The sequence below is a fragment of the Paramisgurnus dabryanus genome, chromosome 8, assembly GCF_030506205.2.
Source record: "Paramisgurnus dabryanus chromosome 8, PD_genome_1.1, whole genome shotgun sequence".
Classification (NCBI taxonomy): domain Eukaryota; kingdom Metazoa; phylum Chordata; class Actinopteri; order Cypriniformes; family Cobitidae; genus Paramisgurnus; species Paramisgurnus dabryanus.
The window spans coordinates 35523612-35550525 of record NC_133344.1 but is presented as its reverse complement, the minus strand read 5'-3'; the positions used below and the strand labels follow the sequence as shown (position 1 = coordinate 35550525).

The 26914-nt window shown below is 39.2% G+C and overlaps 1 protein-coding gene across 1 annotated transcript; it reads left to right on the top strand.

Annotated features, from left to right (window-relative positions):
* The first annotated feature begins 5034 nt into the window (after positions 1-5034).
* Positions 5035-15147, top strand: LOC135771432 (G-protein coupled receptor 87-like). Its single transcript, XM_065281672.2, has 3 exons — positions 5035-5068; positions 5887-6257; positions 12410-15147. The coding sequence occupies exons 2-3, from the start codon at positions 5905-5907 to the stop codon at positions 13005-13007; spliced, it is 951 nt and encodes a 316-aa protein (XP_065137744.1). The 5' UTR covers positions 5035-5068; positions 5887-5904; the 3' UTR covers positions 13008-15147.
* Positions 15148-26914: the final 11767 nt, after the last annotated feature.

The window sequence follows — 26914 nt, the reverse complement described above, 5'->3', positions numbered from 1 at the left end:
TCCAATTTAGGTAAGGAAAGGCAATGAAAGTATATTTGTATAGCACATTTCATACAGAGATGTCATGGCCAATCAAACTGAGGGAGCACATGCCCGCTCGGTTTTTTGAGCCAAATGGATTTTGCATGCAACCTCAAAATCAAAGAAGCGTCCATTAATCTGTTTAGTTGTCTTTTAATCTGTTTAATATGCACAATATTATCAATTCTGTGCTTCATCCTTGTCACTTTTCAGAGATTTTTGCAGTTTTGATGGTGTTTTGATCGTGTAACATTACTTTATTCTGGCGGCAGGCGCTGCAGTCAGTCGTCTCACGAGCTCTTTGCTGTTGCATTTGGCTATCTGAGAAATAAAAACGTGTAAGAAACGCTCACAACATTTCCAAACCCCAGTACGGTAATGTGCAGTTAACCTCCTCTGTGTAGAAAATGTATGGTGTAAAATGTGACAGTCTCGACGTTATATTAGTAGATTTGTAAATTCTTCTTGGTACAACGCCAAAGTTCGCCAGACATCACGGGGGCCGGAATCGCATGCTCACATATGAGGTACAATCTGTAACTCTAATAATTTTATCAAACATATTTCATTCATAAAAGCATTATTGAACATTAAAATCGATCATGTGGCTATAGCTTATGTCATTTTCGTTGTTTATATACTTTATGGATTTAAAATTACATTAATTTTATAGGATAATGCAGTTGTTGTGCAAAATGCATTTATTACACAAATAAACAAGCCATTAAACAAAACGTAAATAAACAAAATATGCCGTTTCTGATGTAAATATGATACCAATATGTCCGATTGAATAGTATTTGATATAAAAGTTAGTCAACATTTTTATTTTGGAGGTTTTAGCATGAAGGTAGGGATGCTCAGATTGTTAGAAATGTAAGTGCTATGGAAAAGACTGAAAGCTCTATAATATTTCGTTTGATGTCTGTGTATGCACAAATTTCTGTGAACTGTGCACACTGTGCCCCCTTAAAAAGATTGGTGCATGACGCCTCTGATTTCATACATAGAGGTATTTAAAGTGCTTTACATAGAAACAAGAAAACTCTATAAATCAAAAAGAAAAACTGTAAAAATAAGAGACATTTAAAATCACAATAAAAATGAAGATACACGAGCATAAAAATTAACAATTAAAAGAAAATAAGTGTGATTTTATAAAAACGGTTTAACGTGTTAAAAAGAAGAAGAAAAAACTGAAATAAAAGTGACTGCAGTTAAAAGAGCAGTAGCCTCTTTCACACAGTATTTTTTGTAAATTACCATGAATTAACCAGTTAATAAAAAAATTTAATCTCGGTTAGAAAGTGGAACTTACCACTAAACTGGCGCATGGTGAGCTTAGTGTTGCATTTGTAAAAATGGCGGGTTATTATGAGTTCATACCCACAGTCCGTATTTTGTTGTTTTTACTTCTTTGGCAAACGCTGACAGTCACGTAGTTGCTCGTGACCAAACAACATTTCATTAGGTGACTTTAAACGTTACTGAACTCAAGATGTTATGATTGACCCAAAGCTGTCAGTGCGTTCTGACGTTGTCCGTTATAAATGCTGAGGATCCTTGTTTTCCGTTCACAAATAGCGCTTACCAGCAAATGACTAGTAATCCTGCAACCTTTTTTCTGCTAAATTGACAGCACTGATGTACCAGAAAGAGTATGTTCACATATGACCTGTTAAAGGCGCAAATGAGGATGTTTTCGCCGACTGAGAATCCAAAAACAAAAAAGTTTTTGAAATGAGCGCATGCGTAAGAACAGCCTCCCTCCTTCACAGCTCTTTCTAGGGAACGCCTTCCAAAACTTGTGCATGAGTATTTGAACACGAGTGTTTGTTTACCACTGGCATATGCTGTGTCGCGTCAGTGGATTCATTATGTGAAATAATATGATAATAAACACATAAGATATAACGTTAGATCAGTCGACGCTACTCCTATTTCAACTAGCATGTAGCAGACTGGTCACTGCCTTACAACTAAAGAACAAGAACAACGTCAATATACCTGAATAACAGTACAACAATAATTATTCCCCAAATAAAGAATAATCACTGTTACCTGTCGAGAAGAATTTTTGAAAACTGAACGTCTCTCTTGACACCTCTCTGTTCCTTCATTGCTCTCCAGCGTTGAAATGTTTCTCCAATAACGACTCTGGTTACATTACGTTCTTCTGACAATTTTCTCCTCTTCTCAGCGAATTCAAATAAAAGTCTTTCTTTTGGGTCCTCCATCAGGTTTCTTCTCTTCCATGGTGCAAATTCAAGGAGGAAAGCAGGAGCGCCGACAACGAAAACAAACCGAAACTAAAGACGGAGTTTCATGCGCTATGCGCATGCATCAACTGTGTAAAGTTACTGGAGTGCGCACAACTCTCACAAGGATCGTAATGGCATTGATTGACAAGCCAGAGGGCCAATCGTTGACGCGATGATCTCATAAACTGATGTTTTTAAGGCCCTACCTTGTGCAAAGATGACATGTATTAATATTGTTACATTCAGTACACCAAATAAATAGTCTTTTATCAGTTAGTAAAGACGGTTTCAAGCAATATTGCAAAAATGTATAAAACAAACATTCTCTTTAACTGCAATTTATCATTAAAGACTATATGTATAAAAGGGATTATTGTCTCCATCTGGAATCTCTTTTCTTGCACTACAATGAACGCAAGGATTGTAGGCAACAGTTTACTTCCACAGCGACGTGGACTTGATACACATTATCGTAATTATACCCGCTTCGAAGTTCCTTACTTAGTATTTTTGTCTTGTTTTCAGTATAAATATCTGAACAATCTTAAATCAAGATGTATTTTCTTGAATTCTAGTTTTTAGACAAAAATATACAATTGAAGTGAATTTGTGCTTAAAACAAACAAACAAATCCGCCAGTGGGGTAAGCAAAAGTTAGTTTTTTTCTTACCCCAGTGGCAGATTGTTCATTTGTTATTATATAATCTGTATTAATACCAGGTATATAGGCTACCAGCTAATGTAGTCTCAATTTGGGTGTGAATCTTTAAAAAAAAATGTAGCATGCCAAAGTCAATTTTAATCATATAAAATGTATTTTTTCCAACAACTAAATTGTGGCCAGCGAAAATGCTGAGTGACTAGTTACACTGGACAACCACTGGCCACTGTGGCTGGTGAGCAAAAAAGTTAATGTCAAGCCCTGTATATATGTGTTTTCCTTTGCGCTAAATCAACATGAATAGAGTGGGTTTTAAGAAAAATCACTATTTCCCAGTTTTCTTATTTCTGCATGGCCAGTTTTAATGAATCTGTGGCCACCCTAGCTTAGTCTTTAAGATGAGAGTGATTATGAGTTTAGGTGATAAGGGAAAATGCTGTGAACCAATAGAAATATCCTCTTCTTCCTAATTGTGTTATTCTTCTTGGCCTGTAAAGAGGTGTCTGGCAATTGTCCTAGCAGGCCTTATCTGATTGAACTGGGTATTTGTGTATATTAGCCCTCAAAAGCCAGTCCCAATGTAGCAAACCATTTTTCCACCATGGATGTTAGGGAGGGTCCTTAATAAATGCCCTCAAAGATACCCAGTGCCTTAGTGGTCAGTTTGCACATTTTGAAAATGTCCAGCCGTTTAAAAAGACATCTATTCTACATGAAACGGTCATGATTATAAAATTATAGTCAATAGGAATAATCAGATCCGAAATCCTTTTTTGTGGGGGGAACCCTGAGTACAAATGCAGACACACACACACACACACACATGCACACAACGCAAGCACGCACACACGCGCATACACATATGCTGTAGATTGTCACATGAAACCAAAACCATACCCAGAAAGCAAGCTGATGAAATACTGTACTTTACAGAGCTTCACATCTATTCTTAAGTCATATATTTCAAAATAAAGAAATGAATCCTGTTTTGAGGGGGGAACCTCCTGACCTATAGATCAAAACGTTTTTTAGGATCATGGGAAACATTACAGTCAAGTGTTTACAGTTTTTTACAGACGCTAGGACACATTTCTCAATACTTCGGTCACTCTTGCAAAACTCTTCACACAGCTCACCTAACCAACTTTCAGCTTGGCAAAGCAGTTCATTTCACATTCAAAATGCACTACAACTACCAAAACAATTTATTCAGGTCTCAAATCAACTCATTCTTCCAGAACACTAGCAAAGGTTGACAGCCGACAGTTGTCACCCACAAACAATGACCAAAAAACACTAACAACATAGCATTATACAATGTTTTCTTGTGTAAAAAAAGGACACATCTCTGTTTATAATTGTATATAAGTGATATATGTTACTGGAATGAATCAAACATGATGCAGAATTCCTCAATATTTTATGTTCTTTATTTTTTATTTTTTACACTAAGTAATTCCAGAATACAAGAATTTGTATACAGTACACACCATCCACTGATACAGATACAATAGTAACGCTAACCTACTCTGTCTTTTCCATTTGGCCAATTGTTTTTATAGCATTTATTTTTGAGATGTAAAATATATTTCCATAAAATATTACTGTAGAAATGTAGCAAATTGCTGTCTTATTCAGTTTTGTATTATGTTATTGTTTTGAACATAAGTTTAACAATTTTAAAAACAGTATGTAAGCATGTGCAAAGTGCAAATTGGCCTGTATGTATAAAGAGTTTTCGCAGTTGTTGTGTCTGAGTGAGAAAAGAATTCATGAAATTTGAGAGATGTAGTTATTGAATGTATTTTGTGCCAAAGCAATGATAACTGATCCTCAGTTTAGCCCACATAGACTTCTGTTGTGCTCACTGTGTGAAGAGTTTTGCAAAAGTGACGCAAGTATTGAGAAATGTGTCCTAGCGTCTGTAAAAAACTGTAAATTAGCTATCATTGTATGTTAATGTGCTTTAATGCCTTTGTTTCTTTTTCAAATCCTTGAATTAGTTTAAAAAAACTGTTTACTGCGTCATCAAAAACATCTGACAATATTAAGTTCCTGTTTAAAGGGAGAGATACACACTGATATTAACATTCAATGTTTAGAGCTGTTGAACGAAAGTCGCACGGTAAGTGAAACTACACAAAACTACAAAAATACACAAACTTTATTAAACTTTATTTCAAACTTATCTAACATAATACTAGTTTAAAATATATTTTTTTTAAAATAATATAATTGTAAAGACTTTTTTGGACAAAAAAGTAATATTTTTGTATTGTAAAATCTCAACATATTGTTCTAGACTTAATTTACAAAGTGTTTAAATAGTCTGAGATTACTCTAATGGTCTTAAATTGATGAATACACTGTCAGAAAAATTGTAAAAAATGGTCCCAAGCTGTCATTGGGTCCGTACCCTTTTAAAAAGTGTATATATATACATTTGATACCTTTGAGGCACTTACTGTATACAAACTCTTTAGGTGCAAATATATATATATATATATATTTTTTAAAGGTACCAGCTACCCCCGTGGCAGTTAGGGACCATTCTTTGACCATTTTTCTAACAAATAAAAAATACAGAACCTACTGTAGTATCAGGTCTTGGCACAGTGTGTAACAGAGATATTGAGAATATCTGGTCAATATATAGTAAATATCAAGATTAAAGAAAACAATTTAATGTACATGTAGATAATGTAGATAACAGTATGTGGGGGGATGAGGCTTTTTTAAGTGTGAAATTGAAGCTGAGGTGTTAAACGAGCTTGAGGTTTAAGTGAGAACAAGGAACCAAAAAATTCTAATTTACAGTAGTATGAAAAATATCATACTTTTTTTTATTTCTGTCTTTAGAATGGTTAAAATACATTACTGCACTTTAGACTTTTTGCAAAATGTGTAGACTTTACAATTTAACAGACAAATTTTCACCTCTAGGTTACGAGCCTGCTCAGCATGGAAGGAAACACGACAAATTCAACTGAAAGATCATGTGGCTTGTCTGAAATGCCAGCTCGTACGTTTTTCATATCTGTCTACACACTGATCTGTTCGGCAAGCCTGGTGCTCAACAGTATTACAATATATGTGTATTTTTGTAAAGTTACTCATAAATCCAGCATCACAGTGTATCTGAAGAATCTAGCTGTGGCCGACTTGTTCGTCTGCCTGTGTTTGATATTACGCATAATTAAATATGCTGTCAGTTCAGAGGAAATTCATCGTATCTACTGTAACTTTGGGGCTCCAGCTTCCTACCTCAACATGTACTCCAGTATTCTCTTTATGGGCTACATTGCTGTTAACAGGTATAAATTACAGTGTGCTTATACTATTAGTCAGTGGTGACCAACCCTGTTCCTGGAGATCTACTGTCCTACAGAGTTCAGCTCCAAACCCAATCAAACACACCTGGCAATCCCTTACGAAAATTAACCATGGTTTTACTACAGTTAAAAAAACCAACCCATGGTTACTGTAGTAAAACCATAGTAACTACAAAATAACCATGGTGTTGACAATCATGGTTTTCAAAAACCATAGTTGAACCATAGTTAGTGTAGTAAAACTACACTTACTACACTTTTACCACAATAAAACCATGGTTAATTTTCGCAAGGGATTAAGCATTTCAGGGCTACCTAAAAATTAGAGTCAGGTGTGTTGAAACTAGGGCTGCGTACAAAAAACTCAAGGCAGTGACTCGTTGCCTCGCTGCCTCATGAGGAAATGACTTCGGAGGCATGAAGGCAGCTCAGAGAAAGGCTTTCGGACACACTTCAAAGGCAGCGTGTTTGAAATATAAACAGAGAGCGCCTTAGTGATAACTAATCACATATTTGAAAACTACAATACTACTTTCTCGTTAGAAATGCAATTAAAAGGTGTAAAAAGTGAAAATCTACTTTTATGTACAGTAAATTTGTGCTCCAGTCACTTCCTTGGCCGACATTTTATTTTTTCGAACTCGACCAGTCTCGACCATGAATTCGGCCATGCCTTGATGCCTTCCTGCCTTGGAAAGCTGCCTCAGAAGGCAGCAATTTGGAACCAAGATATGCAGGAGAGTAGATCTATCGGAACAGGGTTGGGCACCGCTGTATTAAGTCATTTTCAGGAAATTGTGCCATTTGTTCCTGAACGTTGAGTGTGATTTAATTTGTGTCGAACACTGGTCAGACCAATATGAACTTAAACATTATTATATGTTGACCTAGAAAACCTACATTTGTTTAAACCAGTGGTCTCCAACATGGTGCCCACGGGCATCAGGTTGCCCGCACAGAGTATGTAAATTACCCGCCATAGCACATTCTATTAATAGCCTCAATTTTAACCCTCTACAGCATGGGTGGCGAACGTCGATCCTGGAGAGCCGTAGTCTTACAGAGGCTGCGTCCAAAACCGCATACTTCCATACTATATACTAGGCAAAAGGCAGTAGGCGAACAAATAGTATGTCCGAAACCTCAGTATACACAAAAGGGTAGGCGAGAATTCGGAGGTACGTTTACTTTAGTACCGTCTGAAACCGCCTACTTAGATACTATATAGTAGGAGAAACAGTACGTGGACAGAGTAGTATGTCCAAATCCTCAGTATTCACAAAAAAGTAGGCGAGAAATCCCCAGATGACCTACTGTAGTAAGTCCCCTCAGATTTTTAAGCAAGCATAGATGTATATTTATCTATCACAGCTTTCCCATGATGCTACAAGAAAGCAAGCAATCGTCATATCGACCGAAGACCACCACCTCCAGTGTGAAATACATGTAAGTAGCTATTACACACAAGTAGCGCGATTCCTTCGGTTAAATTAGCATTTGTTAAACTACTGAACAGTAAACTATTGTTGAAGGTGTAAGACAGTATAATGTAGTATATTTGTGATTTTGCTGTAAAAAGTTATTTATTACACACAAACTATGTTAAACACACATACTAAATATCTATTTAACTTCTGTATGCTACAGATTGAAATTAATAAAAAATGTATTTAAATGTAAAGTTATTTTAACTGTTGTAATTTCAAGGTGTAGTATTACAGCACTTTTCTGATTCTTGATTTCTGTGCAGTTGCTTGATCATAGTCTTCCTCATCCTCTTCCCTATCACCTGGATCTCTACACATTAACGCGAGCATTGAGAACATTGTTTGTGTACACAGAGTTTACTAAAAAGAAAGGTTTTGAACAACTGACTTTGGCTGTTTTGGTGTCCGATCACCATCTTTGCCAGACATAAAGAATCGATCTCCGAATGCGAATGAATGAATCTCATATATGAGGCTCCTTTTTCAACTAGAAGGTCAATATTGTTATTCACTTGCGACAAAACAACGAATTATCCGTGCATTTATATGGAACTATGCTTTAGGAGCTATCCATGTATACTCTCATCCCCTCCTTACATCGCATTCGGAGATCGATACATCTTGACTGGACACCAAAACAACCAAAGTCAGTTGTTCAAAACCTTCTTTTTAGTAAACTCTGTGTACACAAACAATGTTCTTAATGCTCACGTTCATGTGTAGAGATCCAGGTGATACTTCAAGCAAAGTATCATGTTGTTTTGAGCCTTCTTAGTGTTGTAAAAAGAAAATCATACAGAGAAGTCTGATTTCGAGTCACTCACGACTTGCGGTATTGTGATGTCATCCTCCTGTCGGTTCTTGTGGTGCCGCATGAACTTGACCAAGGCTACTACGTCATAAGTCACATGATAATGTTAACATGATGGTGGATGATGTCCATACTAATGCGAATGTACATACTGTTTTAGCGGTCGTTAAACTCATTGAAATGAAGTACCTACTCAGAATAGGATGCCGTTTCAGAGACAGCCATGAGTTTAGCTCCAGTTCTTATCAAAACAAGCAGGTGATGTTTAATCAGGGTTAAAAACCAAACTCTGCACGACTGCGGCTCTCCAGGGCCGACGTTTGCCACCCCTGCTCTACAGCAGAGCGGGGCCCTCAGGCAACAAACTACAACCCCAAATCAGAAAAAGTTGGGACACTGTAGAAATTGTGAGTAAAAAAAGGAATGGGATAATTTACTAATCTCATAAACTTACATTTTATTTACAATAAAATATAAATAACATATCAAATGTTGAAAGTGAGATATTTTGAAATGTCATGCCAAATATTGGCTCATTTTGGATTTCATGAGAGCTACACATTCCCAAAAAGGTTGGGACAGGTTGTCGTGACTTTGGTTTCAGTGACCGCTGTATTTTTGTTTCTCTGTTCATGTTTTTGTGTTGACAGTTTCACACGTGCGCGGCTCTGTCACGGGTGTCATCAGTGTCATTTCCTTCACCTGCGTCCCTCACCTGATATTCATTTGATGCCCAATCGGTTTAGTATTTAATCCCTGTGTGTTTGTTTGTTCCTTGCAAGTTCGTTTTGTATGTTCCTGCCCGCTAGCTTGTCTAGTTCTAGTCCTGTCCTGTCGTGCCATAGTATCTGTCTCCTGTTTTTTTGATTTTGGATTACTCTCCGTGCTCTCTGCTGACTTTACCCCTTTAGATTCCCCGCCCGCTGTCAGTCTCTCCTGAGTGGCGTGTCTTCCTTCTAGCCACTGTGAACACTCTGTCCGTGGATTCTCCGAGCGCCTGTCTCCATCTTGCGCTGTCCAGCCGCAGTGCGCTCCGGCGCGTAATTCTGCGTAAGACTCGGACTGCCCCTGTGCGCTGTCCAGCACGGACTCTGCTGAAGACTCTGACCGCCTCTCTCTCTCTCTGCCCGTTGCAGGATTCCTCTCTACCACCTGTCTCGTGTGCCAGCAGCTGAGTTGACTACGACTCTCCCTGCGTGAGGTGATCGGCCTTATATACTCTCTCCCACCGTTCGTTGTCTGGCCGGAGCCCAAACGTGTGTGGTTCTTCGCCCCAGTGCCTGTGTGTGCTCCCCGCTCCCAGCCGTCTGCCTTGGTGTGGCTTTTAGCCCAGACGTGCTATTGTCATTTTACACTCATTATTATTTAAATAAACATTTCTGTTACCTGCACTGGGATCTTCTGTTTTCATTGCCTGACACAGGTATTAATAAGAGGCCAGAAAATGTAAATGTACACATAAGGAAAAGCTTAAGGACTAATTTGCAACTTATTAGGTTAATTGGCAACATGATTAGGTGTAAAAAAGCCTGTCAGAGTGGCAGTGTCTGTCAGAAGTCAAGATGGGCAGAGAATCACCAATTCTGCAGCGAAAAATAGTTTTCTGAGTTTCTCAGAGAAAAATTTCAAAGAGTTTGAAGTTATCATCATCTACAGTGCATAATATCATCCAAAGATTCAGAGAATCTGGAACAATCTCTGTGCGTAAGGGTCAAGGCCGGAAAACCATACTGGATGCCAGTGATCTTCAGGCCCTTAGACGGCACTGCATCACATACAGGAATGCTACTGTAATGGAAATCACAACATGGGCTAAGGAATACTTTCAGAAAACATTGTCAGTGAACACAATCCAGCTAAAACTCTATAGGTCAAAAAGGAAGCCATATCTAAACAACCCAGAAGCGCAGGTGTTTTCTCTGGGCCAAGGCTCATTTAACATGGACTTTGGCAAAGTGGAAAACTGTTCTGTGGTCAGACAAATCAAAATTTGAAGGTCTTTTTGGAAAACTGGGACGCCATTTCATCCGGACTAAAGAGGACAGTGACAACCCAAGTTGTTAATAGCACTCATTTCAGAAACCTGCATCTCTGATGGTTTGGGGTTGCATGAGTGCGTGTGGCATGGGCAGCTTACACATCTGGAAAGGCACCATCAATGCTAAAAGGTTTATCCAAGTTTTAGAGCAACATATGCCCTCATTCAGACGTCGTCTCTTTCAGGGAAGACCTTGCATTTTCCAACATGACAATGCCAGACCACATACTGCATCAATTACAACGTCATGACTGCATAGAAGAAGGATCTGAGTACTGAAATGGCCAGCCTACAGTCCAGATCTTTCACCCACAGAAAACATTCGGCGCATCATAAAGAGGAAGATGCGACAAAGAAGACCTAAGACAGTTGAGCAACTAGAAGCCTGTATTAGACAAGAATTGGACAACATTCCCATTCCTAAACATTGGTCCTCCTCCAGCTTTTCCTTTATATGTACATTTAAATTTTCTGGCCTCTTATTGCTACCTGTCCCAACTTTTTTTGGAATGTGTAGCTCTCATGAAATCCAAAATGAGCCAATATTTGGCATGATAAATTGTATGATGGATATTTTATCAGTGGCCCCCAAGCTCCCAAAAAGTGTGTGGGGGGAATATCCAAAAGTTATGCCATAGAGCAGTGTTCTTCATCGCACGGGATTGAGTCGCATGAAACTCGGCAAGCTTTAATTTGTGGCTCGCATGGCAGTAAATAATACAGTGATATGATCATGCAGGCATGCGCTTTTTCTGTCTTTTCTGCTACGGACGCTAACTTTGTAAGAAAACCATACCCGTTATATCAAGATGCACGTCGGTAAGCTTGTTCAATTGTCATATGACAGCAAAGTACTGTTAAATCAGACTGCTTGTTATGCTTTCAAATTGCTCTCATGGCAAAGTAATGTCACTCGCCAATCGTTCTGTGCAGCGCCACATAAAATTAAGAGAAAGGTGGCCTCCTAGTGGTTCAGGGGGCACTGAATATACATATTATAAGAATGCTTAGTATTAAAATCCTGTTTTTGTCATTAAGGGAAATCATCGTCTCAGTTACAAATTTGACTGGTAAATGATAAAGAATGATTTGCCCTCATATTTATTGCATTGCAACAGATTGATGAGTAGACATGCTATTTATGATTGTATTTAACTTTTGATACTTTGCTGTAAAGGCGGCTCACCTATTGACTCTGACCTATCAGTTTGGCTCTCATTAAAAAAATAGTGAAGACCACTACCATAGAGGGTTAATATTTATTTATTGTATATTTTTATTTTAACTTGGCTTATTTTATGTATGCTAACATTTTAAACAATGATAAAACATATCAACGTAAAAGAAAAATGTTTTGAGTAGACAATATCAAAAAAGTAGCCCTCCATATTGTTTTATCCATTAGCCCTTCCTCACAAAAAGATTGGAGACCCCTGGTCTAAACCATGTCGTTACGAAAATAAAAAATTTAGAAAATTCAAGCCATTATTTTTTACTAAGGAAATTTCACAGCATAACATTGTTAAGCAGAAGTGATAAGCAAAGGCAAATTCTAAAATTCCTATAGAAATTGCTTAGAATATTTAAAAATAAAATAAAAAAATTGTTCTGAATATTTTGTTCGCTTTTAAAATTTTGATGATATAAAGTTTTTTATTACATTTTAATGGATTTTTTATCCGATGGTGATGGATGGGTGCATGCATGCAACATTTTTATTTTAAAATTGAAATTGTTTAAACACAAATAGCAATGTTTCTATAAGTTTGTTTAGTAAAAATCATTGCTTTTTTTTCAGGTACCTGAAAATTGTGCGACCAATGGAGGGTCACATTATGCAAACAATAAGTTCGACCCGCAACATCTGTATAACAACTTGGGCTTTCATCCTCACTGTAAATTGTTTCTACATGATTGCTTTTGCCAGTACACAAAGTGCTGCTACAAGAAGTCCTGCGGAAGGTGATTTTGACTGTGACAGTTATCATAACAGTTTGCTCAAAAAGATTTACAGGGTCATACAGATCACTTCCTTTGTAATGTTTCTGTTTGTGTCGGTATCATTGATGTCACTTTACTGGTGGACTGTAAAGAGGCTCAGACAAGCTGAGAGTGCTGCTCCAGCACAAACCAGCAGCATCAAGCTTATCAAGTCTAAGCGTAACATGAAAGTACTAGTTGGAGTTTTCTGTGTTTGTTTTGTGCCTTATCACCTGGTTAGACTTCCATATGTGTTCATCAAACCCCTGCTGCATGAATGTATACAAGTTCAGACTTTCTACATTCTAAAGGAGCTGACTGTGCTGCTTGCGATGCTTAATGCCTCTTTAGATCCGATTATTTACTTTGTCTTCTGCAAGGCCTTCAGGGCCCAAATAAGACTTCGACAGAGATAAAGAACAAAAGGACTGAATTTAGAAATGTTATCAAACCAATGCTGTCCAACATTTTTTAAATTACATTTTATAGGATGAAATTTTAACAAAAACATTTTTTTTCCAAACACCCCCGATCTAACATTGGTCAGTCTAACAGATAGTCATGTCACAAACCCACAGCCAATGTTTCATTTTTGGACTTATGGGGAAGCTCAAACAAACTGCAGGGATTCTTAATTTTGCGAAAATCAACTACGGTATTAATTTATTATTTATAGTTGTTTCTGCACATTGACGCGAAATTGCAGGAAGTATTTTAATATTTAAAAATATATAATATATAAGTAAATATTTATTGATAACGTTTGGGTTGGGAGAAGAAACTTCATACTGTATAATGCAAACAGAGCCGGTTCTTGATATTTGGAGGTCCTACACTGTAAAAAAAAATTTGCTGAAATTTTTTGTTGAATCAACTCAGATTTACAAGTCATGTCAACTTATTTACTTATTTATCTTGACTAGAGATGAGTTGCTATAACTATAGATGAGTTGTTATAACTTATAAAATGAAGTGACTTTCTTCAACTATATTTTATAAGTTGTAGCAACTCATCCTTGTCAAGATAAAAAATAGTAAGTTGACATGACTTGTAAATCTGAGTTGATTCAACAAAAAATTGAAGGCAGCAAAGATTTTTTACAGTGTAGGCAAAAATTATGTCGGAGGCCCCTCGCACCCCTCTAATTTTCATGATATTGTGAGAAAGTGTCATAAATTGTTTTGTTTGCTGTTTGACTTTAAAAACAAACATTTTTAACTTGGCTATTTTGATAGTCAGCTCCCTATACGCAATGCTATATTGCACACACATTCAAAGTGTCTAAACAGAGTCAGCAACGCTCAAGTTTGATCTGTCCTAAAATTTTACAATGCATTACAATCATTTCAAAATACCTGTTTCATGTGCTACACTGTCTTTGCATGCTCTTTTTACTGAGCAGAAGACAAAGGATGTATAGCCGCTTCAGCATCATTTAACTCTTTCCCCGCCATTGACGAGATTTCTCGTCAATTAAGAGAAAACGCTTCCCCGCCAATGACGAGATATTCCGTCTTTCCGCAATACCGCTATTATCCACCAGGTGGCGCCCTTCCGCAACTTTTTAAAACCGGAAGTATTTCCCTATGCCAAGCGGCTGCATGTCCGTGTCTGTTTTAAAGATCGCTCTGAATGGATGTCTATGAAAAGTCCGTCATAAAAATGGAATTATTTCTGCTTTTTGCTCAAAATATGGTGTTTTTGCAAAAACCTACCCATATTCAAAAGCTGATTGCAAAAGAACCACTAAAGGTAGGATGAAATGGTTTTTTTTTTGTTTGAAAGCAGAGGGTCTGCTCTTTCATTTGGTATATTGTATGTTTATATATTTAAAGAAGAACATTTTCTGGAAGGCATTAAACTTTGGTGAAAATCATGAAAAACGCTGGCGCTGGCTGGCAACTTTTTTTAAAAACGCTGGCGGTGAAAGAGTTAAAGTCGGTCAGCTGCCGAGTTTTGGAAGTTATTCATCATATAGGCTAGGCTTCTGCGACTACATGTGGCGCTTCAATAACCGATAGTTGGATGACATCAAAGTACCGCGAGACATTTGCCTACTCTACTCTTCCTATAGGTAGCACCGGCCCTGAGTCCAACAAAGGAGACCACATCTCAAAGAGCTAATAATATAGTATGAAAAGCATGTTAACCCATTTAGTCTTGTTAATACATTGTTCTCTTTAGTCTTATATTAAACATTTCGAGGGGTAAGAACCATTAGGGAGTAAGTGACATTTTGGTTGATATGGAGATACATATTTATCTCAAAAAAAGTTATTGATGAGCTCTTTCGGCTGCCAAAAGGACACAAGTGAATTCTTAATCAATTTGGAGATATAAAAGTTTGAAATTAGAAGACAAATTCAGATCAGATGGCATTTTTTGTTCTGGCCCTCCTTTAAAGTTGAAATGTTCCTTACGAACCTTTGGCTTTCACCCCTCAATTTGTGTATTTGTACAGTTACATTAATACAAAAAATGTATGTAATTTACATGTTGTATGCACTTTGTCAGTAAAAAAAAAAAGTTTATGTGATGATGGCATCACATAAATAAATAAACTGTTCACCCATATTTGAAAATTATTTCCTTACCCTGTAGGCAAAAGACCAGAGCCCATGTTCATGAAAAATCTTAGCACATCTTAGTTTCACCTTTAAATTAAAGAAAAGATCCTATCAGTGGCGACTGGCAACTTATCTTCCAAAAGGGCGCAAATTCAAAGTATGTGTTCGTAGCATGTGTGTTTCTCGTCATTTAAAAATAAGTTAATTGCGTCATGTGAAGCATGTGCATCAAAATAAGTGCCTGCTGCACACACATCGAAACAGTTTATGATTAAAGAGGCGCTCACATTAACAAAATACAAGACACTAACTTAAAAATAATAAACTCTGATTACAAATGAGATTATGCGAGTATCTGGCAAACGTGAGCATCACTTTTATCATAAATCCTTTAGACAACTTATGAATTATATATTTTCTTTATTTTTATGTATACTGTATATGTATATGTATGTAAATATATCTGTAACACCAGATATGGTGGTACTCATATACACCAGCAGTGTACATTTAACACTGGCAATTTAGGTTATTTAGTGTTTTAAAAAATCCTAAAGTTTGCCTTCTCAGAGTTTTTCAGTATAAAAGTAAATCAAAGTGGTTAGAAAGCTTGAAAGAAAAAACTTCATTCTTTTCCAGGATACTATAAAAAGAAATTATGATATTCAGGGTTTTTTTAATATGTTTTTTGTATTTTATAAAGCTTGAAAGACAAAACTTCATGGTTGTAGAATTTTCCAGGATACTGTTATGATCACCGCAGTGGCTCCTTCTATTGGCCACCAGATGCTTCACTACACATCACCGTCAGGACTCCATCACCCAGAACCCCTTGCACCTCACTGATTACTGCCACACCTGCTGCTCATTATCCAGACTACTTAAACTATGCTCTTCTTACCCTTTCACATTGCAAAGAGGGTCTTGTTATGGAGCTTTTCAATGCATAGTACCCCACGGTTTAGTTTAGTTTGGGTCGGGTCAGCTCACCTCACCTCACTTTGGCGTGGTTAGCTTTTCCATCGAGTTTAGTATCACTTCGCAGTGGGAGGGATTATAGGCAAGTCATTATATATGCGCTGCCTACTGCTGTGACATCATACAAGTGAGAGCGTCGTTGTATATTCCCATACAGTTATTTATTTTCTCAGTCCGCCACAAAATTAAAATTGACCACCACAAACAGATGTTTGCACATTGCGTTTATCACTATACCTCTGTCTCACATGACCGTTTTTGTACAAACACCCGTGGCGTCAGCCGACGTTGCTCCATGGAGCCTCATTTAGGTTGCATTTAAGCATATGTAATGCTGACGTGTTCATCATCGCAAATGTTCTGCTACAAACTGCAGTTATGGAAAAAACTGTTATGGTGTCCCTGATTCTCAACCTGTGGATGTTTTTCATCGCTAAATGGGAGTTTGGGAACTTTTAGCAGAGCAGATGACAACATGTTTGCTCGAGACAGCGCAAGCTAGCATTGAGGAAAAAGCTAATCTTTTACATTTTACCGATGACGTGACGATTCTCTCAGACCAATCAGTGATCTACAGTGTTTTCGCGTCACGTTTGGTTTCAGCTCAGGTCGCTTGGAACCCCAACCGAGGTGGTACGAAAAAAAGTATTGGGTACTACGTACTGCACCCAATGGAAAAGCTCCCAAAAGTAGGCTGACCCAACCCAAACTAAACCAAACCGTGGGGTACTATGCAATGGAAAAGCGTGTCACACTGCATGTCTGAGCGGTTCTCACCTGTTTTATGAGTCCCTGGTTTTCGATCTTGCATGTATATTTGAATGTTCTCTGAGTCTGTTTATTCCCTGTTCTGTTTTGTTTGCCCAGGTTTTTGGACTCATTACCGGTGCATGACCTCCTGCCTGTTTTATGCATTTATGATTGTGGATCACCCTTATGATGTGCGTACGTAGACTTTTAGTAAGAATCCTACAGTACGCACAGTTTTATACATGAGGCCCCAGCACCTTATGTGTGAGGTACATGGTATGTTGTGTTTATTGTGCCTTTCTAATATTTTTTACATTACAGTTTTTCTCAGTTGCTTTGGTGCATTTCTCAAATCACTATTGACATTTGCACAACAGTTAGTTCAACCTCCACAACATTTAGTCATTTGTGCACATCATACTAGCAGCGTCTAAAACGAACCATTATTGCCGGGGGTGAGGTGTAGTCTACAACCGGTAACGGACCCACAGCGCTATCGCGTTAAATCCTGGTTAAATCTCACCATATTTATCTCCTTTATGTATATTACACATTTATTGAATATATTTTGAATAACAATAATGCCTGTAATCATTTATCTATCGGACCTCGGTTGGCGTTTTGGTGTTTATCAGTAGATGGCGATGTAACAGCCTTGCAGTAAGTGCATGCACTCGAGACGTGATGGATAAACTTGTATCTGCCGCAGTTCAGCCTGCATAATGGATCGAAAAGTTTAATCATGTTACCCCGATATATTACGAGGTAGTGAGTCAGGTTTGTAACCTGAAAGTTGCCGTTTCGAGTCCCACCGCCGGCCGCTTGTGACGTGCCCCTGAGCAAGGCACGTTAACCCCATTGATCCCCGGGCGCTGGCCTGGGTGCCCACTGTTATATTGGCTAATTTACTAGAGATATGAATATTTGAGATATCCACAGTGTATCCATTCCCAGCTTTTCTACCAGCTAACCTACAGTTGTGTTAAAAACATGGTAGTGTACTAATAAAAGTGAATAAATTGCAAAATAGTTATAATTTTATGCCGCATGATCATAAACAGTGGTGTTAAAAAAAATAGCAGTGCAACATCAATAACCTGATAAACCACTTAATAGTAGTAGTAATATTTGGTGGAAATTATTTAAAGAAAAACAATAGAGCCATTGTATATCCACATTACTTGCTCTGAGTTATAGATTCATTTAATGAAAGTGGCGTGATCAAAATAATAGCAGTATGAAGTTTAAAATTAGTTAATTTTTTTGAAAACTGCTTCTTTTTGTCCTTTGTTAAGAAAGAGAGAAGGCAAATGTTTCGCCAATTGTTATAAAATATATCTGCTGCTGAATTTCTAAATAAAATGGGTTGTTTCAAACATTGCTCAGAGGAACAAAGCAATTTGATTAAAAAGTTGAAAACCTTTAGAAAGATAAAAGATTATGTTCTTGTGACAGTCACTGATGCAAGAAGCCCCAGTAAAGCACCACTGCTAAAAAAATACATCTATAGAATTACATCAATACATCAGCTGGCCCAAAGAAAAATGGTTTAACATTTTGTGGCCTGATAAGTTTAAAATATTTCTTTTTGGGGTCTATACAGAACTTCAGGCGACCCCCGGGTACTAAATTCAAGCCACAATACAGTGTAAAGACTGTTAAGCATGGCGGTGTAAAAGTCTTGGGATTGAGATGTTCTTCATACTGCCTTGTTGGGCCTATTTATCAAATACAAGGGAACATGGATCAGTTTGACTACAGTAGAATACTTGAAGAGATTATGTTGCCCTTTGCCGAAGAGGAAATTCCCCTAAAATGGGTGTCAACAAGACAACAACCCCAAACACAAAAGCAAGAGGGCAAAATCTGGTTCCAGACAAAAAGGATTAAGGTTATAAAGTGGCCAACTCAATCCTCTGATCTCTCTGCACCATTAAAAACTTGTGGAGTGACATTAAAATGCAGTTTCTGACACAAACCTAAAAATTGACAGGAACTGTAGATACTACTGTTTTAAATTAAGGCAGCTGAAACATGCATTTTAGTCTGGGACTAGGATAAGCCCTGTCCAGGAAACCGGTCACAGCACACAAATACAAGTCACAGTTTCTGTACTATTTCGAGATTTGAAACCAGACTGAAACACCTCGTGAATACCATTTAAATCAAGATAGGAATTTAATTGCCCAAATACAAGGTCCAAAATTAGCCAAAAACGTATGTATCCAAATTTGATTTCTTCATTATTGGTTCCTCTGCTGCATGTTAAAAGACTTCGGTTCAACTCCCGAAGCAAGGCTACTGTAAATAATTGCAAGGATTTTTGACCAATGGATTCAAATGACTCTTTTAAAAAACAAGAAGGAACAATATCCATCCCACATGAAGATGATTTCATTTTAACAATGATCTTATTCAAAGAGTCCAAAAACACCATCTCAAACTGATAAAAATGGCAGGGCACTCTGTGGAGATCAGTGTTCGAATTATGTCAAAGCTTATGGGGGGTCCCCTAGCTAAGCCCCATCCCACAGCCAATCCCCCGCCCCCCTTAGGGTTCACAAAGTAAGATGTGATCCTGGATCAACAATCATCTGATCCTGTTTTAATCAAAGGAACCCCAAAATACCCTTAACTCAAACCCTAAACATTTTTTATTACTCAAATTAGTGTGAAACACTGGCAAGGCCAGAAATTTTAAACAGAATAGGGGTGAAATAGGGTGGACCTCAATGACTTCTTTCAAATTTCATAATTTTACTATATAGTAGTGGTTAAATGGATTACATTGCGTTTTTTGAGTCATAGATCGAATCATTTTCGGATCAGCAAAACTGAGGGTGGGAAAATAAAATAAGAACAAATTCAGAAATTATGAGCATATAAAAATAGAAATGAACAAAGTTACAAATAAAGGTAGATCTATTTAGGTACATAAATAGAATGAATACTTCTTCCTTGTATAAATTATATATAATTAATCTTTTCAAAGATACAGAAGTGATTTTCCTTTGTTTGCTGTTGTTAAATTAATATGAATGACACAAACATAAGCAGATAAGAACTGCTGCTTTCAGAAACAAAGATCTGATTTCTTTCTAAACTGTTTGCACTCACTTTAAGACATAACTGAATGTTTTTTTATGAGAATATGTGCCAAGACTGTGATATTTCAAGATTGTTCTCTGTTTGCATGCTAGGAAACACGCGTGGCACGTCTCCATGTGTCCGCTTGAGTGTGCTTCCATTTGAATATGTGTGTGCGCACACATAACAGCTCACTCTAACATTTTGCGCTCAAATAATTTAAAATCGCTTGCATGTTAACATTTGTAAGGTTTAAAACCACACATGCAAAAGATAAGCTTTGTATAAATAGTTATTTATTTCTGAATGATGTGTATTTGAGCGATTATAAAGAGACTATCATTTATTATCATTTATGCTTGATTTCTTCTGCTTTCCCAATAAAATATTTTGTGTTTCTTTTGACTGGGGGGACCAGCCTCGCCACTGGTGTGAAATAATAGTTTGAGAAGAATTAAAAATAAAAACCTAATCCTAAATATTTCTAAAGATTCTTAAAGTCAATGAGGTGAAAATAATCCACAACTTGTCCGTCAATTCCTCCAGAAAAAAGCGGGAGGCGCACTTGAGAGTAAATATTTATTTCAGACAGAAATCATTTGAATTAGTTTACTTTGCGGCAGCGCAACATGAGAATTTTAAATTCATGTAGTATTTTAATAAAAACCAGGGGACCCCCCTAATTCATATTTTTGTGCTTTATGGGGGATCCCTCAAGGCTTACAGGAGGTCCGGGCCCCCCCAATTCGAACACTGGTGGAGATAGATACAAAAAATAATGGCAGAGACTTTGTAAATGTTCAGCCATTTCAAAAGACATCTATTCATGAGACGGTCAAAAGTTTTGAACCACTTATTTAAAGGTAGGGTTTCACATTTTGAAAAATGCTAACGGTAGCCGCCTAGCAATGAAATCACGATCCCACCCTCCAGTCAAATCGCCATCCAAAGTCACGCCCCTTTCAAAACACATGTACACGCACAGATCAGACAGTCACATCTTATTCACCAGTGAGAAAACCTTGCAGTGTAAAGTGAATAACATTTTCAAAATAACCAACATAAACAACTGGTTTACATCAGAATCAGTTAAAGCACACTTTCGGTTGTGTAGATGTAGTAACTATATTGTTACACTAATCTGTAAACGAACACAAATTTCATAAGCAACACAATGTTTCATCAAAGTAGAATATCTGAATCCATCTCAATACAAACATATCGCCATAAACATACCTACCTTTCCAAAATAAACACTGTAATGACCCTTTCAGACCCTTTGCCTCCTGCAGCTGTTTGCATCTCATGGTAAAGCAGTAAAATTACCGATGTTAATGTCACAGGTCGGGGCGGACCACAGATGTTACAAGCCAGAGCGTCTCTCTCCCTAGAGGCTGTGACACTTCGGGATGGCTCTAGAAGGTAAACCCAAGGTAAGTGTTTCAAATGGCTGAGACTTTTCTCTCCTTAGGGGCTGTGGCACTACGTGCTGGCTCTGAAAGGTAATCACAAGGTAAGTATTTCAGATGATTGAGGCGTTTCTCTCCTTAGGGGCTGTGACACTACGTGATGTTTCTGAAAGGTAATTACAAGGTAAGTATTTCAAATGATTGAGACGGTTCTCTCCTTAGAGGCTGTAGCACTACGTGGTGGCTCTGAACAGTAACCTCAAGGTAAGTATTAAGAGGTTTCTCTCCTCAGGGGCTGTAGGACACAAGCAAATAGCATTTAGCTATGGCGGAGGGTAAGTACTTTGGCTGAGGACTGGAACTTTTGCTTCCACAGGGCAACGTAGGACACAGACAAATAGCCTTTAGCTAGGACAGAAGGTAAGTACTTTAGCTGAGGACTGGGACTTTTACTTTCCCAGGGTGACGTAGGACACAAACAAATAGCCTTTAGCTAGGGCAGGAGGTAAGTGTTTTAGCTGAGGACTGGAACTTTTGCTTCCACGGGGCGACGTAGGACACAGACAAATAGCCTTTAGCTAGGACAGGAGGTAAGTACTTAAGCTGAGGACTGGGACTTTTACTTCACAGCAGTGATGTCAGACACAAACAAATAGCCTTTAGCTAGGGCAGGAGGTAAGTGCTTTAGCTGAGGACTGGGACTTTTGCCTACAACTGGGGTTAAGAGATCTAGACAGGGGCGAACTTTGAAGGGCTCCTCACCAGATGTAAGTATTCACACCACCTTTATCTTCTGTCCACAATCAACTTTCGTGCATACAGATACTTTCCACTATAGTGCAAAAAGTCTCACTTGCCTTGTTCGTTCTCTCCACCGCCTCACCAGGGCTTGGGGATTTTCTCGATGTCCGCCTGGAGAATCAACACTGAGCTCCGGAACCCGATCGTCCTTGCTAGGCGTCCATACAAGGGGGGGGGGGGGTTAGTCCATGGAGGCGTATAATTTAGATGTAGCTGCACAAAATTCGACGTCCACTTGTTCGCCAAACTTCTTCAGTCAAGTGGTGGTCACTGAAAACAAAAGCACAGCACAGCACTACAACCTTTTCCACATGTACACACTCACGCAAAAGACCTGGACTCACTTACTGCACTCTACACACTTCAGTGATTTAGGGTCATCAACCAACGACTGACTTAAACTTGCCCTGGGGTGCACTGGCCGCCGTCCTCACTGCAGATGATAGACGATCGTCGACGTCCTGACACCCCCGTTCCTTCCTTTGTTCTGCGGGTTTCTGGCCCTCCCACCACACTCCTTCGCAGTGGGGCCGTATTCCTACAACAGCTAGACTCACAACAGTTGTCCCATGCTTCAGACTTCCAAACGATATAACTTTCACAATGCATACAAGGGTACCAACAGGCACCAACATTGGAGCCAACACACACTGGAATTTAAAATTAGTTTTAAAATTACACACAACACATTAAAATAGAGATATGCTAAGAGCTAGCACGCTTACCTCTAACGACTGTCAACAGACATGGGGGGAGGGATCAGACATGACACATACAAGGCTTCCCAGCAAGCAAAAACCAAGACGTTGAAATGACGGCTAATTATAGACCCAATATAGACCGGCTATGAGTAACCCACTTTTACCCTAAATAGCTTTGAATTTGGTTACATGCCATTTTTGCCAAAATAACTTGAAGATGTATGATATTCCAACATGTAGGCAAAGTGTTCTAGGACAGAAGGTAAGTACTTTAGCTGAGGACTGGGACTTTTACTTTCCCAGGGCGACGTAGGACACAAACAAATAGCCTTTAGCTAGGGCAGGAGGTAAGTGTTTTAGCTGAGGACTGGAACTTTTGCTTCCACGGGGCGACGTAGGACACAGACAAATAGCCTTTAGCTAGGACAGGAGGTAAGTACTTAAGCTGAGGACTGGGACTTTTACTTCACAGCAGTGATGTCAGACACAAACAAATAGCCTTTAGCTAGGGCAGGAGGTAAGTGCTTTAGCTGAGGACTGGGACTTTTGCCTACAACTGGGGTTAAGAGATCTAGACAGGGGCGAACTTTGAAGGGCTCCTCACCAGATGTAAGTATTCACACCACCTTTATCTTCTGTCCACAATCAACTTTCGTGCATACAGATACTTTCCACTATAGTGCAAAAAGTCTCACTTGCCTTGTTCGTTCTCTCCACCGCCTCACCAGGGCCTGGGGATTTTCGCGATGTCCGCCTGGAGAATCAACACTGAGCTCCGGAACCCGATCGTCCTTGCTAGGCGTCCATACAGGGGGGGGGGGGGGGTTAGTCCATGGAGGCGTATAATTTAGATGTAGCTGCACAAAATTCGACGTCCACTTGTTCGCCAAACTTCTTCAGTCAAGTGGTGGTCACTAAAAACACAAGCACAGCACAGCACTACAACCTTTTTCACATGTACACACTCACGCAAAAGACCTGGACTCACTTACTGCACTCTACACACTTCAGTGATTTAGGGTCATCAACCAACGACTGACTTAAACTTGCCCTGGGGTGCACTGGCCGCCGTCCTCACTGCAGATGATAGACGATCGTCGACGTCCTGACACCCCCGTTCCTTCCTTTGTTCTGCGGGTTTCTGACCCTCCCACCACACTCCTTCGCAGTGGGGCCGTATTCCTACAACAGCTAGACTCACAACAGTTGTCCCATGCTTCAGACTTCCAAACGATATAACTTTCACAATGCATACAAGGGTACCAACAGGCACCAACATTGGAGCCAACACACACTGGAATTCAAAATTAGTTTTAAAATTACACACAACACATTAAAGCAACACTATGTAGTTTCCATGTAAAAATGACTAACAGCTCCCCCATGTGGTTGAAAAGCGCAACAGTGCCTGGTATCAGACACTCTTCTGCAGGCAGGGGGGGGGGGCTGTGTGCTCTACCCTCCACCGCCACTTTCAGAGTGTGCTTGTAGCAGCTAGGAGGTTGCTCAGGTTGCAGCAACAGTACAATTTGTCCAGTTAAAAGTTGTTCTATCACTGAAATAATTTTAGAGACATTATTTAAAGGTAAAAAAACTACATAGTGTTGCTTTAAAATAGAGATATGCTAAGAGCTAGCACACTTACCTGTAACGACTGTCAACAGACATGGGGGGAGGGATCAGACATGACACATACAAGGCTTCCCAGCAAGCAAAAACCAAGACGTTGAAATGACGGCTAATTATAGACCCAATATAGACCGGCTATGAGTAACCCACTTTTACCCTAAATAGCTTTGAATTTGGTTACATGCCATTTTTGCCAAAATAACTTGAAGATGTATGATATTCCAACATGTAAGCAAAGTGTTCTAGGACAGAAGGTAAGTACTTTAGCTGAGGACTGGGACTTTTACTTTCCCAGGGCGACGTAGGACACAAACAAATAGCCTTTAGCTAGGGCAGGAGGTAAGTGTTTTAGCTGAGGACTGGAACTTTTGCTTCCACGGGGCGACGTAGGACACAGACAAATAGCCTTTAGCTAGGACAGGAGATAAGTGCTTTAGCTGAGGACTGGGACTTTTACTTCACAGCAGTGATGTCAGACACAAACAAATAGCCTTTAGCTAGGGCAGGAGATAAGTGCTTTAGCTGAGGACTGGGACTTTTGCCTACAACTGGGGTTAAGAGATCTAGACAGGGGCGAACTTTGAAGGGCTCCTCACCAGATGTAAGTATTCACACCACCTTTATCTTCTGTCCACAATCAACTTTCGTGCATACAGATACTTTCCACTATAGTGCAAAAAGTCTCACTTGCCTTGTTCGTTCTCTCCACCGCCTCACCAGGGCCTGGGGATTTTCGCGATGTCCGCCTGGAGAATCAACACTGAGCTCCGGAACCCGATCATTCTTGCTAGGTGTCCATACAGGGGGGGGGGGGGTTAGTCCATGGAGGCGTATAATTTAGATGTAGCTGCACAAAATTCGACGTCCACTTGTTCGCCAAACTTCTTCAGTCAAGTGGTGGTCACTGAAAACACAAGCACAGCACAGCACTACAACCTTTTTCACATGTACACACTCACGCAAAAGACCTGGACTCACTTACTGCACTCTACACACTTCAGTGATTTAGGGTCATCAACCAACGACTGACTTAAACTTGCCCTGGGGTGCACTGGCCGCCGTCCTCACTGCAGATGATAGACGATCGTCGACGTCCTGACACCCCCGTTCCTTCCTTTGTTCTGCGGGTTTCTGGCCCTCCCACCACACTCCTTCGCAGTGGGGCCGTATTCCTACAACAGCTAGACTCACAACAGTCGTCCCATGCTTCAGACTTCCAAACGATATAACTTTCACAATGCATACAAGGGTACTCACAAACAGCTGCTAATCCTCTCCTTTCCGTGCCTTTATCCTTCCAGTGCCAGCTGAATTCCTCCGTTCTGTATGCTCCTGCTGCCAGAACTTCTCTCTCGATGACACTTTCGGTGAGTATTCCTGTTGTACACACTTAGCACAGATCAGTCGGTTTACACACTGGATTAAACACATCCACGTTGCCTAATGCAAATACTCAGCCCGCTCTTGTTTTCCTCTGTCTTCCTTCACCCAGTCGCTCATTAATTCCTCCACCTTACTAGTGTTGTGCTCGCTCCCCACTCTGTCTCCTCTCGCCGGATCGGCTCGAATAAACTTCTGTCGTTGGCAACTTCTGGAGCCCCTTATATCCTCCTCCTCTTCTCCCTGTCTTCCAATCCACGATCGCCACGTTTGTTTGTCACACCTGTGTCCCGTCGCGCCTGATTTTCCCTCCCAAAGAACCCGGAAGTGCCGGTGTTTTCGCTTTTTGGTCCGGGCGGAACAAAAATTTCCAACATTTGGTTCCGCCCTTAGAAAGTCACCCGTGACATTAATTTGGGTTTTTGATCTTTGCTGATCCAGGCAGTTTTTGTTGTTGTTATAAAACATGTCTTTCGTTTTGTGGCTCCTGTGCAGGTTGTCAATTCAGCAGAAAAGTTTGCCATTCTCGCTGTTTACAGACAGGAGGTGAGCGCACGTGAACGCATCGATGACGTATGGTGTCTGCGTGGACTCGCTGCGCGGTGGGCATTCAAATTACGCTTACGTATGAGGGACAAAAAAGGAAACGTCCGTTCGGACCGAAATCTATGATTGGTCGAACATTTTTTTGGTCCTAAAAATGTTTCAGGATCAAATCTGTTACCCTACCTTTAATCTTTTTTCCACATTATAGAATTATAGTCAATAGGAATAATCAGATCAGAAATCCTTTTTTTTTTAGGTGGAACCCCAAGTAAACACTCACACACAGATTGTCACATGAAAAAAACCAATACCCAGAAAGCAAGCTGATGAAATACTTTAATTTACAGATCTTTACAACTATTCTTAAGTCATCTATTTCAAAATTAATCATTTTAAAATGAGATTGTAGCTTTGTAATGAAAGAAATTTATCCTGTTTTGTGGGGGAACCCCCCCGACCTATAGATCAAAACGT

What these genes read in the sequence shown, in the direction of transcription:
- LOC135771432 (XM_065281672.2), top strand. Translation starts at nt 5,905, where the DNA reads ATGGAAGGAAACACGACAAATTCAACTGAAAGATCATGTGGCTTGTCT. An exon ending in GGCTACATTGCTGTTAACAG is followed by an intron (nt 6,258 to 12,409) that starts GTATAAATTACA and finishes CTTTTTTTTCAG; the next exon opens with GTACCTGAAAATTGTGCGAC.